The sequence below is a fragment of the Gopherus flavomarginatus genome, chromosome 10 (genome assembly GCF_025201925.1).
Source record: "Gopherus flavomarginatus isolate rGopFla2 chromosome 10, rGopFla2.mat.asm, whole genome shotgun sequence".
Lineage (NCBI taxonomy): Eukaryota > Metazoa > Chordata > Testudines > Testudinidae > Gopherus > Gopherus flavomarginatus.
In genome coordinates this window covers 13,828,153-13,843,258 of record NC_066626.1, presented here as the reverse complement: position 1 = coordinate 13,843,258, position 15,106 = coordinate 13,828,153, and the positions used below count along the sequence as shown (strand labels likewise).

At 41.1% G+C, this 15,106-nt stretch overlaps 1 protein-coding gene across 1 annotated transcript in view; it reads right to left on the bottom strand.

The window, feature by feature from the left end:
- BARD1 (BRCA1 associated RING domain 1) overlaps window positions 1–15,106 on the bottom strand; it is a 67,662-nt gene that overhangs the window by 11,386 nt on the left and 41,170 nt on the right. Inside the window, exons 7-9 of the mRNA XM_050916130.1 lie at window positions 6,219–6,327; window positions 4,406–4,541; window positions 1,754–1,846 (exon numbers count right to left, since the gene is read on the bottom strand). Coding sequence (XP_050772087.1) covers window positions 1,754–1,846; window positions 4,406–4,541; window positions 6,219–6,327 — 338 coding nt within the window. The remainder of the gene's footprint in view (window positions 1–1,753; window positions 1,847–4,405; window positions 4,542–6,218; window positions 6,328–15,106) is intronic.

The following is a 15,106-nucleotide window of genomic DNA, read 5'->3' as shown; positions in this document are numbered from 1 at the left end:
TACCATAACTGTCCCACAATTCCCCACTACTTTTCAGCAGCCCAAGTATCTGAAGCTAGACCTGGATACCCAAATCAACCTGTAGATTTGGGCATTTATCAGCTCGTCAGGGGGAGTCAATGAGAAGCTATTCATACTTGTGACAGATTGCAGTACCAAGACTCCTTGAAGACCCTTTTTTTTGAATTACCTATAGATAAGGGGGATGAACATAAGCTGTTTTAATTAAGTGATATCAAAAGTATCCAAGGGGAATTTAACCAATGCGCCATTTGAAAAGACCAGAGAAGACATCAAGTGGATGTTAGGAAGTTACATGGACATTAGAAGCAGATGGACCAAGTTTTCCAAAGTGACTAAAGCAGCAAAGAATCCTGTGGCACCTTATAGACTAACAGACGTTTTGGAGCATGAGCTTTCGTGGGTGAATACCCACTTCCTCAGATGCATGTATTCACCCACGAAAGCTCATGCTCCAAAACGTCTGTTAGTCTATAAGGTGCCACAGGATTCTTTGCTGCTTTTACAGATCCAGACTAACACGGCTACCCTCTGATACTTGACACCAAAGTGACTAGTGATTTTGGCTGCCCAACTTGGGACACCTTAAAGGGGCCTCATGCTCAGCATTTTAGAAAAAAAATCAGGCCCCTTTAAGCTGGGCACCCAAAACCAATAGTCCGTTTGAAAAATTTAGGCAGCTAAGTTATTTGAAGAGCCCCTATTGAATAAAGATGAGTTTTCATATCCAATATTTAATCATTCAAGACACTCCTGAAACCACTTGAAGAAAGTTCTCTATGAATTCTCCATTGATAAACTAACTGCACACGAGTTAATTATAAATTAAAAACACACCGGAATAAAGGACTGGGTTTGGATTCCTGCCCCAGAGAAGTCAAGGGGAACAAGGAGGGCTTTCACAATACAAGAAGAGAACAAAGTGTTAAGAGAAATAAATTAGAAAGGGAATTAATAAAGTCAGCCCTCAAGATATACAGAGAACAACTGTTAAGAAAGGAACATACTGTAAAATAACTATTGATGAACTGTGTAAGGGAAGACTTAAAAAATGCCTTCAGTTGTATACTATATAGATATTTGTTCATCTGCCCTTTCATTTAAGTTACTGTTTTGTTAGATGGAACATATAAGTCCTTGAATGCAGAGGTGTATTGGATAGTATAACTACCGCTTTATACATTACTAACAAGCACTGACCCCGTAACCCTAAAGCAACCAAAATTTTCCATTTTGACTTCTGTGGGAGCTATGAAAATCATAAGGAATACAAGGATGAGGCCATAAGCTTGACTGGGTTTTGCTGGTAACTAGCCATCCTGTCTTTTCTCCCTATCAGGCAGTTTTATTCTACTATACCAATTCAGCCCTTCTCGACAGCCATTTAAAATGTTTAAACTTAATACTAAACACATACATCGGAACATTTACCTTGAACATTCCAGCCCTATTGCTAACATGCTGAGCGGTAAACAAATTCATCCCCTCCTTACATTTGGGGGATGACTCTCTCTCTGGATGCATTACACATTTTCCACAGATGGAGTAATTACATTTAATCAAATTCTTGCCACTCAAAATTTTAGAAGCCCCATAGTTTAGGTTAAGCCAATATCCATATTTGAAACAAGTTTCTGAAACAGGAATGGAAAGTTCTCAGGTAATACTAATCCTCAAGTCAAAACTATACATTTGTTTGAAAAATAAACATTCCATCTATTTCAATACTTACACTCAAATTTCAGGACCCAACATCCAGCCAGAATGGCCAGCATCCCTTTGATAGTACTTCGCATTGGATCATCAGGGATAATGACGTGAGTCACTAGAGGAAAAAGTTACACATGTAAGAAAGCCTACAAATCTAAAATAACCAGATCTATAAGACTTGTTACAAATCCAGTCACGCCCAATTTACGAACTATTTCCTCCCCATTTATAAGCAGACGTTCTTCTCCAAACTCAAAATCTGTTTTCATTTGCTGCAATTAAAATCTTCTCTTTATAAACTTGTGCAAGTGGGTGTTATACCTGAAAACCCACAACATTTCTATCTGCAGTGAAAAGGCATCTTTTAGTTGTTGTAAGTATAGCCTTGTAGTTTATAAGAGAAGGAAGCATTACTAATCTATAAACCTGCTTCTCCTCCAAATGTATAACTGCAATAGGATTCTCTGTACTGGGTGTTAGTACCTTAATGCAAGACAGGTGGAATTTCCTCAGCTCGACATTTTCAGGCCCTGCATGCAACAGTAGTTAGGTGGAGCATGAGTTAGGCCCTTTCTAAGCATTTCCATTACATATGATCAGCTTAACTACAGCCTGAGAATCTTTCAGTCAGTTCTACACTGCATGGGTGGCAAAGCTCTCAAGAGGAATAAGCCGATCAATAAAAGGGATTAAAAGAATGTCTAAAAAACCCACACCCAACAAATTAACTATTCATCATGGACTTAGTAAAGATGAACTTGAAACTCCGAGGCTAGATGGCAGGTAAAAGAACTCATCACAATACTATCAGCCACTCTCATTACCAATACAAAAGAGATTTTTCCTCCCTTGGTATCCTAATGTTAATTGAATTGTCTTGTTAGACTGACCTCCCACTTGGTAAGGCAACTCCCATCTTTACATGTGCTGTGTATTTATACCTGCTACTCTATTTTCCACTCCATGCATCTGATGAAGTGGATTCTAGCCCACAAAAGCTTATGCTCAAATAAATGTGTTAGTCTCTAAAGTGCCACAAGGACTCCTCATTATTTTTGCAGATCCGTAAGTTGCCGTTCTCTCAAGATACCACCTGTGTAGGATTCTCACTCCAAAAGTGTAATAAAGCTCAAGAGATGTCTCAAGTAAAGAAGTAAAAGTGCAACAGGTAGCAACTCTAGGGCCACAACCAAAAATGTTAAGAATTTTTTTTCTCCTTTTAAATGAGAAAGGAGAGTAACATCAGCTGCCTGGAGTTAGAGACTTTAACAACAGCATGCTGAGATGCTGCTGGCTCCTTCTTGAGCCCTTCTCACCACTACTTTTCAGCAGCCCAAGCATCTGAAGCTAGTCCTGGATACCCAGTGACTCCAAACAGAGTAGCCCCAACTGTGGCCTCAGCTTTGAAGGTGGTGGTTTCAAGCACTCTGATGAGGCCATCCCACTAACGATGGGCTCGGGAGAGGGGAGCTTGGTCTGCACCAATGCAGGTAGCACCAACACAAACAAGACAAAAACAGAGTCCTAAGCCAGCAGGTTTACCAGGCTGCCTTCATGCAGATTGATAGGAGTTTCCCTGGGTGTGCAGACTTGAAGTAAAGTCCAAGGAAGATAACCATATTTGCTACCTCATGTGCTATAGACATGACCCTGCAATACTAACAAGAGTGAAGCAGCTTTGCTGTCTCCTGTCCTTCCTCCATGTTAGGTGTCATGTAACAGAAATGATGCAAAAACAAAAAAGAAAAAAAACAGAAGATGAAAAAATTCAGCAAAGTGCCAGAAATGCCAGGAGCTGAGGAATCAGAACAAGTGCAGAACTCCCCAGGCCCCAGCCTGGGAGTACCAAGACAGGTTCCGAAGCATGGCAAACATTAGAGCTATAGTGCTGAGGCATCAGAACGACAGGAGCAATAACAGGGTGCTAAGTATAAAGTAAGTGGCAGAACACCAGCCACACTGGTGCTGAAATGCAACAGAAAAACCAAAAACCCCAGAGACAAAACAGCAGGCAACAAGCACCCAAGGCAAACAGCTCCATGAACAGAAATGTTGTTCATGGTTCTAACTAGAAGGGAAGGACTGGTATTGGAGAAGGATATCAGATGTTCGAAGACATGGTTAAAAAACAGCCAAGCCAGTGACTGACAGTCACACAGAGCTCCTGCAGGCGCACCTTCACCAAAAGGAACTGAGTGAAAGGTTCCAAGAGCAGCAAGTAAGCTGAGGAGGGCTACACTACCACCTCAAATGACATGGTACCCTGCTAGCAATGCAGCTGGGGCAAAATGTAAGTAAGAGTTTAGTGAATTCTGCCTGTCTTGCACTAGAAAGCTGGGAACTCAGAGTTAGAATCCTGGTAGTTGGTTCCTTTTAAAGGACAAGTTTCTAACCAACTCATTTCTGCTGCCAGCAAGTTCACATCTCCTCTTGCAGCAGAGGCTTCTCTCTCTTCAGAAAGAGTACCCATAGGCTGTGGGCTAATAGATGTGAAACTTTATATTGCTTCAGTCCTACTAGAGGCATAAATACTATATCATTCTTGGAACCTGAAGTTTTATTTCAATCTACAAAACCTTATGCAGTAAACATCTCGATAGCTAAAATGTATAACCCTTGTACAAAGTGAGCATTAAAACATATCTAAGAGACATTCCAATGTGGGCTCACTAACCTGTGCTGTTAAACTCAACACATTTTCTAGCCTTCAGAACTGTTGCGAGTTTGTTCAGTGATTTTTGTTGCTCTGAATTGAGGCTGCTTCCCAGTAGAGCAACAGGTCCTTCTCTAGGGCAGCCTGGGCTCGCTTGCTGTGTGACGACAAGAGGAAAAAGTGCTAAGTCCTTCCTAAACTGAATGTTTGGGAACTTAAAGAAAACAACTAATCTATTTAATAAAGTATAAACCTTTGAAATGAATAATTCATGGCACCTTACAGGACACATACATAAATCTATATGTAACAAACTAGCTCTAGAGGGCATTGCAGATACTTTAATTTATGTAACGTACCACAGCAATTTTCAATTAACTAAAAGTTCGGTCTTGGGGACCTTTTGGAACCAGTAACCGCTTTCAGCAAATGGGCTGATGAAGATGCAGCGTTGTTTGGGAATTGTAGTACAGGCCTAACTTCCACAGATCACAGTAATGTGACAAGAAACTCACCACATAGTGAAAGCGGATACTTTCAAATTTAGAGAAATCGATTTTTCTGCCCTACTAATAGCAATTATTGAGTATTAATCAACTGAAGAACATTTTAAAGCAATGTGTTCTGAATGGTTTAAACTGGGGTGTTAAAGGGTAAAGATTTTAAAATCACCCTTAGTTTATAGCGTCTAGCACAACACAGCTCCTCCCCTCACCCCCCCACCAGGCCCTCTGTGTGCTACCGTGCTATGTTTTTATATACAGGGGAGTTGCATCTCATGCAGGGGTTAGGTTCTAAAGTCAGCGCATAAGGCGAAAATCACGTATAGTCAAATGCTCGTTGAGTGGAATGATGGGAGGAATCGCCCGCGCTACAGGTACAGTATTTAAATTGTTATTTTTCTCTTTGTTTTGCCAAGCGTGTATAGTTAAAAACACGTAAGTTAAATTGCCTGTGATGCGACTCCACTGTATGCACACAAGACATAAAACATATGAATAAATGTTCACAGATTAGCTTACAAATGGTATACAAATTTTACTGTAATGAGGCACTAAGAGTTGAAACTGTTCTACAAAGACAATATCAACGACAGCCACAAAGTCAGTTTGTCCTAAGAGGCACCAGCCCCAAAGGTCTTGCAGAGCATTCTAAACAATGCAAAGTAAAAATTTTGATTACATTTTATGGGTATATAGAGAAATATGTATGTAAGGTCTGATTTTCATTTACACTAAAGCTTCTATATATTCCTCTAGCAGGGAAAAGGGGCATTTGTGTGAATAAGACCACCGCCTACGCACAGTCTTACATTTGTGATTGTTAAGGCGCACGGTGAGGCCAATTAGTTTTCTCCAGCTGCGAGAAACTGAAAGGTCTCTGGCAGAAGACTGTAAAGAGGTGTATTAACCCAGCAGTTGAAAACATCTTAATTATTGGGTGAACAGAGATACTTTAAAAATATAATAGGCTATTCCAGTATGTAAAAGCATTTAGAGCAAAGAATAGCTGCATCTTTTTATTGGATGTGTGTATACAACAACAGAGGCAGACAACACAAGATGTGGAATAAAGTTTGTCAGTGTTTTGGGAAACATTCTGAGTTATAGAGATGACCCCACAGTCTTGTGTATAAAAATCTTCATATCCCATTCTGGATATATCATTTTTGTTACAGAAATCTTCTTGGGAATGTTGGAACGTTTTACCAATTTGACTGGCACTATTTTTCCCTGCCCATTTTTAACCTGTCTGCAAAGCCAGATGCCCTAGTTACCCTAGGTCCAAAGTGTTCAGGGCTCACAAGGTGGATTTGATTTTTAGAAACACTTACTTCTGAACATTGACTAAATGAATATGATTCGTTCTTCATCGGTAGCATTAGCACAGACTTCATCTTTGCAGTTTCTGCATAGTCCACAGGGCGCAGACCAAATATATTACTGGTAAAACAAGCACAGATGGTTTAAGTAAATAAAATGTGTGACTTGATTCTTAACTAACTGGATGCATTAGCTGGAGAGTTTTTCCACCTTCTTACTAATATGCAATTTCAGCTAAGAAAAATACAGAAAAGATTCAAGAATTACATCAAAGGCAGATGGATTCAGAATCACAAGCTGCTACATTCAACATGCAAAGTAAGAGAGAATGATAGGTTAAATAAACCACAGCCCTTGTTAAATGTTTTGCTGCTCATACCCTGATAGCTATCACAACAGCCAGAATTTGGCTTTGTAACGTTTAATTGCAATCACGCCACCAGGGAAGAAAAAGCATGTTGATTCCAAATGGAAAAGTTCTAACAGATTATTACAAGTTAAATACAAACAAATATACCGATAAAACCGGCACACAAGGTCTGCACTTGAGTTCACCAATATCATGTCACATTGCTGATATAGAAAAAAAATATATGCTAGCAAGTATAAAAAATATGTAGTTTAGGTACAAAAATCCTACTACAGACTATAAAAGACAGACTTTCAGTGTAGTAGGTCAAAATTACTAATCAAGCCAGGACCAAGGGTTTATTGTAAACGCTATTTTCTCCCCGTTCAGTATTCCGTTAGCAAATCATCCAGCTAACAGAATTCAAACACAATTCAAACAGAACAGCGTCATATTTTGATGTATATAACGCACTATAAGATGTCTGTTAACAAGACCACCACTGAGAGAAAACACACATGCGCATAAGGCTCCCGCAGCCAGCTATGATTGCTTTCTATTATAGGCATCAACTCAAATTTTGGTGTTTCTCTTATTCGGTTTGCTATTGTATGTCACAGGTGACAAATCTGCCAACATAGAGAGAAATTAAGGTTATTAGTCATGCTATGGGGCACGCAGGAAACCTCTTTCCCCCCACATAATTCATCAGCCGTAATTTGGATAGTTGTACCTGCAGTGAACCATGGGCATGTCTGAGTGTGGCCGTGACATCTGCCTCTTCCCCACACCACCTTATAGCTGCAGGACAGTAGTTAGAGGAGAAAAAGCCTGCAGCTGTGGAACAGGTACAATAACCAGTGTTAGAAAGCCTGGTCTCACTAGCATTCCCTGGGGGCACTGTACCTGCCTCACCCTTTGTAGGAATAATAGCTAATACAGCTGTTCCTCTTCCTTCCACTTTACATGCCCTAGATCTTAAGAGGAAATGTAAGAGCTCATGGTGGGAAGCATGGCCCTGAGAATGAAGTGACTCAGTTATGCCATGTTACAGGGTAAAGAGTAATAGAAAAAGCAGAGCTAAAGAGGTCAAAAAACTGCTGTCATATTGTAGCATTATCTTTTCAAGATAGCCGTGTGTTGCCATGTAAAGCCTGTATCTAGGAGGAAATCCAAGTTTAGTCCATACGCAGAAGTACCTCAGCATAGTTACATGATTCGGCACAAAAAGAAAGATCCTTCTATTATTAACCTTAACCAAGGAAAAACAATGAAATCAAAGCTGTGTGATCATTCTAACCCAAATGCACCTCTTTTTTCATTGCTCTTTAGTACGTACAACTTGTTAACAGAGAGTATCTCTGGTCAAAGATTCTGGATGGGTTTTTGCTAAGACATCCTATTTTCACAATATTCCCAGCCCCTAGCTCTCCTGTATTTCTAATGTGCTGGGAGCTGGTGTATTACAAATGCTACAGATTAAAAGATAATTGGTCACACTTCAGCCCAGTCCTGGGAGCCCATTAAATACCACTATGCTGTTCCTGCTTTGTCATGTATCATCAGGGTAGGCACTGGATTCTCTTTAAATTAAGGCCATATTTAAATCAAGCTGCTGTAAGACGGTTCCTTCAAACAGATCCAAAAGAGAAATAAATATTAGCATGTGTATTAAAATCATCATCTTTACACCAGAAGGCTGAACTTAGCTTTAAAAAATGTTAAATTTATATCAGTTTGTATGTTTTTTTAATTTCATATAGTGATAGTGATGTCATTCATTGTTGCAAAAGAATCTTGGGGGCTTCAACTCAGGTCTTGGCAATTAAGTGAAAGAACAACTATATGCCTTTTTACACAGTGTTTTCATTTGCACTCTTTCAGTCTTCACATTGTATTTAATTGGGGTTTTATGACAATTAGGAATTTTGTGTTTCAAAGAGCATTTTAAATTCACCTTTTACCAGTGTATACGTTGCATAAGCTTGATATTGCAAGGTGACAAAAAATAAGGAATGTTGGCGTAAATGTTAAAGTCAAACAAAAGTACAATAACGTTAGAAAATGCAAGACCTCCAGTTTGCACAACTGGGCCATGTTACACATCATGACTATTTTGTGAGATATATTTTTATTTTAATTGTGCAACTGTAACATTGAATAAACATAGGCTGTAGATTTTTTTTAAATGTGACAAAGCCTGTGGCCCCTATAACAGCAAGAAATAATTAGGTGAGATATGCCCAGATGATCTGAGTAGGCAAACTACACCTTATCTACCTTATCCACCCCCGGCAAGGTTTCTGCCAATCACGTGAGCAAGATATACCAGCCAGGCATCTGGAAAGGAGTCTGTATTACCTCAGAGGTGGTCCACCCTGCCCGGTGTCCCATCTCTAGTTTAGATCAATCTGATGCTTCAGAGGAAAGCATTGTGGGGTTTCTTACCATAAAATCTACTTGCCCCAACATTGCACTGAGAGAGCACATTGAGCTGATCATCAATGAGCCCTAAATCCCTCTAAGTTACCACTGTCCAAGACAATCTCTCATCCTGTAGATGTGTGGTTCTCAACCTTTCAACACTACTTCAGGAGTCTGATTTATTTTGTGTACCCCCAAGTTTCACCTCGATTAAAAACTACTTGCTTACAAAATCAGACATAAAATACAAAACTATCACAGCACGCTATTACTGAAAAACTGCTTATGTTCTCATTTTTTACCATGTAATTATAAAATAAATCAATTGAAATATAAATATTCTACTTACATGTCAGTGTATAGTATATACCGTAGTATAAACAAGTCGTATGAAATTTTCTTTGTACTGACTTTGCTAGTGCTGTTTATGTAGCTTGTTGTAAAACTAGGCAAATATCTAGGTGAGTTATAGATTCATAGATTCTAGGGTCAGAAGGGACCAATGTGATCATCTAGTCCGACCCCCTGCACAAAACAGGCCACAGAACCCTACCCATCTACTTCTATAACAAACCCCTAACCTATGCCTGAGTTATTGAAGTCTTCAAATTGTGGCTTGAAGACCTCAAGCTGCAGAGAATCCACCAGCAAGTGACCCATGCCCCACGCTGCAGAGGAAGGCGAAAAACCTCCAGGGCCTCTGCCAATCTGCCCCGGAGGAAAATTCCCTCCCGACCCCAAATATGGCGATCAGCTAAACCCTGAGCACGTGGGCAAGACTCACCAGCCAGCACTCAGAAAAGAATTCTCTGCAGTAACTCAGATCCCATCCCATCCAACATCCCATCACCAACCACTGGGCATATTTATCTGGCGATAATCAAAGATCAGTTGCCAAAATTAGGCTCTCCCATCATACCATTCCTTCCATAAACTTATCGAGCTTAATCTTAAAGCCAGATATGTCTTTTGCCCCCACTACTCCCCTTGGAAGGCTGTTCCAGAACTTCACTCCTCTAACGGTTAGAAACCTTCATCTAATTTCAAGTCTAAACTTCCTAGTGTCCAGTTTATACCCATTCGTTCTTTTATCTACATTGGTACTAAGCTTAAATAATTCCTCTCCCTCCCTAATATTAATCCCTCTGATATATTTATAAAGAGCAAGCATATCCCCCCTCAGCCTTCTTTTGGCTAGACTAAACAAGCCAAGCTCTTTGAGTCTCCTTTCATATGACAGGTTTTCCATTCCTCGGATCATCCTAGTAGCCTGTCTCTGAATCTGTTCCAGTTTGAATTCTTCCTTCTTAAACATGGGAGACCAGAACTGCACACAGTATTCCAGGGGGGTCTCACCAGCGCCTTATATAACGGTACTAACACCTCCTTATCTTTGCTGGAAATACCTCGCCTGATGCATCCTAAAACCGCATTAGCTTTTTTCACGGCCATATCACATTGGCGGCTCATAGTCATCCTGTGATCTACCAATACCCCAAGGTCCTTCTCCTCCTCTGTTGCTTCCAACTGATGCATCCCCAATCTATATCTAAAGTTCTTATTATTAATCCCTAACTGCATGACCTTGCACTTTTCACTATTAAATTTCATCCTATTACTATTACTCCAGTTTACAAGGTCATCCAGATCTTCCTGTATGAAATCCCGGTCCTTCTCCGTGTTAGCAATACCCCCCAGCTTTGTGTCATCTGCGAACTTTATTAGCACATTCCCGCTTTTTGTGCCAAGGTCGGTAATAAAAAGGTTAAATAAGATTGGTCCCAGAACCGATCCTTGAGGAACTCCACTAGTAACCTCCTTAGAGCCTGACAGTTCACCCTTCAGTACGACCTCTTGTAGTCTCCCCTTTAACCAGTTCCCTATCCACCTTTCAATTCTCATATTGATCCCCATCTTTTCCAATTTGACTAATAATTCCGCATGTGGAACCGTGTCAAATGCCTTACTGAAATTGAGGTAAATTAGGTCTACCGCATTTCCTTTGTCTAAATAGTCTGTCACCTTCTCAAAGAAGGAGATCAGGTTGGTTTGGTACGATCTACCTTTAGTAAAATCATGTTGTACTTTGTCCCAATTACCATTGACCTCAATGTCCTTAACTACTTTCTCCTTCAAAATTTTTTCCAAGACCTTACATACTACAGATGTCAAACTAACAGGCCTATAGTTACTCGGATCACTCTCTCTCCCTTTCTTAAAGATAGGAACTACGTTAGCAATTCTCCAGTCGTATGGTACAACCCCTGAGTTTACTGATTCATTAAAAATTCTCGCTAACGGGCTTGCAATTTCCTGCGCCAGTTCCTTTAATATTCTCGGATGAAGATTGTCCGGGCCCTCCGATTTTGTCCCATTAAGCTGTTCAAGTATGGCTTCTACCTCAGATGTGGTAATATCCACCTCCATATCCTCATTCCCGTTTGTCATCCTTCCATTATCCCTAAGCTCCCCATTAGCCTTATTAAAGACTGAGGCAAAGTATTTATTTAGATATTGGTCCATGCCTAGGTTACCTCCTTTCCATCCTCAGTGTGTAGCGGTCCCACTTCTTCTTTCTTTGTTTTCTTCTTATTTATATGGCTATAGAACCTTTTACTATTGGTTTTAATTCCCTTTGCAAGGTTCAACTCTACTTGGCTTTTAGCCTGTCTCATTTTATCCCTACATGTTCTGTCCTCACTAAGATAGCTTTCCTTGCTAATCCCACCCTTCTTCCACTCCTTGTAGGCTTTCTGCTTTTTCTTAATCACCTCTTTGAGATGCTTGCTCATCCAGCTTGGTCTACAACTCCTGCCTATGGTTTTTTTCCCCTTTCTTGGGATGCAGGCTTCCGATAGTTTCTGCCCCCGGAAAAACGACTGCTGTAGATAACCTGTGTTCTTAATTCCCAGATCTATTACCTTGATTAGACTATATTAGAACACATTGTTGGGATTGTGACTATTTAGCCAAGTGATTCAGATTGCTCTACAACAGTAATCTGTCCCACCAATCTGTGTTATCAACAAACTTCATCAGCTAAGATTTTATATCATTGTCTAGATCACTAATAAAAATATTTAACAAAGTAGGACCAAGAACTGATTCTCTGGGGACCCTGCTGGAAACAGCCCTGCTCAAACTACATTTTGAGATCTGTCTGTGATCTAGTTTTTAATTCATCTAGCATGTGTTCTGTTAATTCTATATAATCTACTTAAAAAAAAAAAAGTCATGTGGTCGCAAGTCAAAGCCCAGGAGAAATCCCAGTATACTATATCAACACAGTTGCCTTCATCAACTAGACCTGTAAAACAAACCCGTTGTCTTTTTTTGGACAGGATTACAAGAGCTACCTTCCATGAAACCATGCTGACTGACATTAATTATATTCATTGACAAAAAATAGTAATTAATAGAGTTAAGATTGCCCAGTGGCATCTTGTGCCCTTCCAGAACATAGAATTCAGCAAAACAACCTTCTGAAAACCAGGAAACAGAGTTAAGGTACATCTCCACGCAATCTTAATTCTCTCTTCCTAGAGTTGGCAATAGTTTCTGGGAATTATTTGCTTACACCCCAGCTACATTCACTCTATTAGGTGTAACCATACTGAACAGCAGAGGAATTAGCTGGAGCAGTTTAGCAGAGTTGTGATTGTGATATGAGGCGATCTAAAGGCCATGCCTCTCTGAGGGGTGTGTGAGCCCTTCTCCCTGACATCCGTGTGAAAGATCAAAAGAGGTGCACATGTATCTTGAGAGAGCCAGTATGCCTCATTTCAGCATTGCCTTGTGTAGGTTGTGTCAGCAGCAGGACCTGGGTCTTCTGGCCATGGACGGGAAATGTCAGAAGTTAGGTGGGATATGAGTGTGGTCTGTGAATTCAGTGAAGGGTAAGTGAAAGGATTGTGTTAGGTGGCAACTTGTGTATAATAGTGAAGGGACTGAAGAGGCTGTAAAATTTAGCAGATGTGGTGTTTTCTTTGGAGCAGGCTACAATGAAGTAGGGCAGGCGTGGGCAGCTCTTGTACAGTGCAAAGTCAGAGTGCGAGTACGGATGTTCAGAGCACACTGTGGCATTGTTCAAAGAGGGAACAGGTAAGTTCACATGGACGCATAGCTGAACTCTTCGATACCTGGTTATCACAAGATTGAGTTTTGCTGAACTCAACGCTCCAGAAGGGCACAGATTACAACCTTAAATCTGCATTAATGAGGGGTTTGTGTCAGTGAATTATCTCAAAGCACTTTACCAAAGAAGGAAACACCATTATCCTCAAGGTACAGATGGGAAACCTGTGGCACTGAGAGGTGATGCAACTAGGCCAAGGTCACCTTGCAGGACAGTGAGAGTTGGGAACAGAGCCCAGGTTTTCTGAGTCCCAGTCCACTTTTCTCTCACTAGGCCCAACATGGTTATGTGAAATTGTAAATACCTCCCTCTATAGACTTTGCTATAGTAGAGTAGGGATAATGGTCATGCTTTGAAATGTTTTGCATGTATAATTGCTAACAGGGACCCTGAGAGAAATCAAGAATTTGATAGTTTCATTACATGGCAGATATAGTAACTAAGCACATGAGCAAAGACTCGTGTCTCTCTCTCTCCTTTTCCACTCCCCCTCTCCCACAACATACAGGCTCCCCAACCACCATTCCCAGCTCACCCTCCCATTCCTGACCCATTAAGCCGTAGCACTTCAGAAGCTATTAGAACATAACAAGTCTGGCATGCCCTGCTGCTGCATACACCTCAGGCAAATTATTGGAGGGTTGCCCACTTCCTTGATTATTGTAGCCCGAGCTGTATATGGAGCCCTGCACACCTCTTATGCTTCCCCCACCCAATAGACTCCTTATGCTCCTGCTTTGGTCAAGGCTCCTCTTCCAAATTCTTGGCCCGCTCAGTCCACCTTCTCTCTAGGCCACTCCAGTCCTAACAGCTCCACCACTCCACACAGGGATGGTGTGTACCTTAACTTTGTATTTCCTAGTACTCTCTGGTTTAAATCTGTGTTACCTTCAGGGCCTCCGAAGATCCTAGCACACACATGGGGAGCAAGGAGAGGGTCTCAGATCCATTTCAGTGGGGTGAAGGATAGCTCAGTGGTTTGCACATTGGCCTGCTAAACCCAGGGTTGTGAGTTCAATCCTTGAGGGGGACATTTAGGGAACTGGGGTAAAAATCTGTCTGGGGATTGGTCCGGCTTTGAGCAGGGGGTTAGACTAGATGAACTCCTGAGGTCCCTTCCAACCCTGATATTCTATGACCCTAGCACAGACACAGGAGGGAATGGGGGTTTGACAGCTTCCCTAATACCTTCTACTCTCCCTGCCACCAACTTCCAGTGTCCCATCCCTTGACCTATGCCCCACAACCCATCCTATGCACTCCACTCTTCTCCCCTTCCCCCAGCAAGTATTTGCATGTGTAATTTATTTTCTTTTTGAATATACCTTGAGGAATTTCTGAATTTTCTGCTGTATTCAGATTACATTTCCCTGCCCACTACCTCCCAAAACAAAAACCAACCCTTTGACAAAGGCTAATTGTAGTAACATGCAGACATTTCATTTTCAGATTTCTCCGAAGGGTGGGTTCTGAACATATAATGCTTGGGTGTTACTATGGTTCAATGGCCACAGCACAGCCCCTTGACCCACCCAGGTCATGTGAAAATGGGCTGGGTAGCAACCCTCTTGTATACTTTGTTTACACGTGTGCAGTATGATCCTTTTGGTGCGTAAACCTTAGGCTCAAACCTAACACTTTGTTGTACAACATCTTCAGTGTTGCCTTCTCAAGAGGTCAGTGATTGCCATGTACTAACTGAGGTAAGTGTTGAGTGACTGAAACCCCTTAGGCACCCCTGGGTGTGCACACAAAAAGGTGTATGTAAAATCAACCCCGAGAAAAGCTTTTTTGGGGATGAGAGGGCAAGAGCCTGTATACTGGGGACCTTTTGCTCAAATAATTCCAAATTTAGATCATCCTCACCAAGGCATACCACATTTTGAGGTGATCCATGTAAGCATGCCAAGTTTAGAGTACGTAGAAGAGTCTCCTTTTAAACAAAGGGCTCCTCGACCTTAACTAAAGCCTAAAGGGCTCCTCGATCTTAA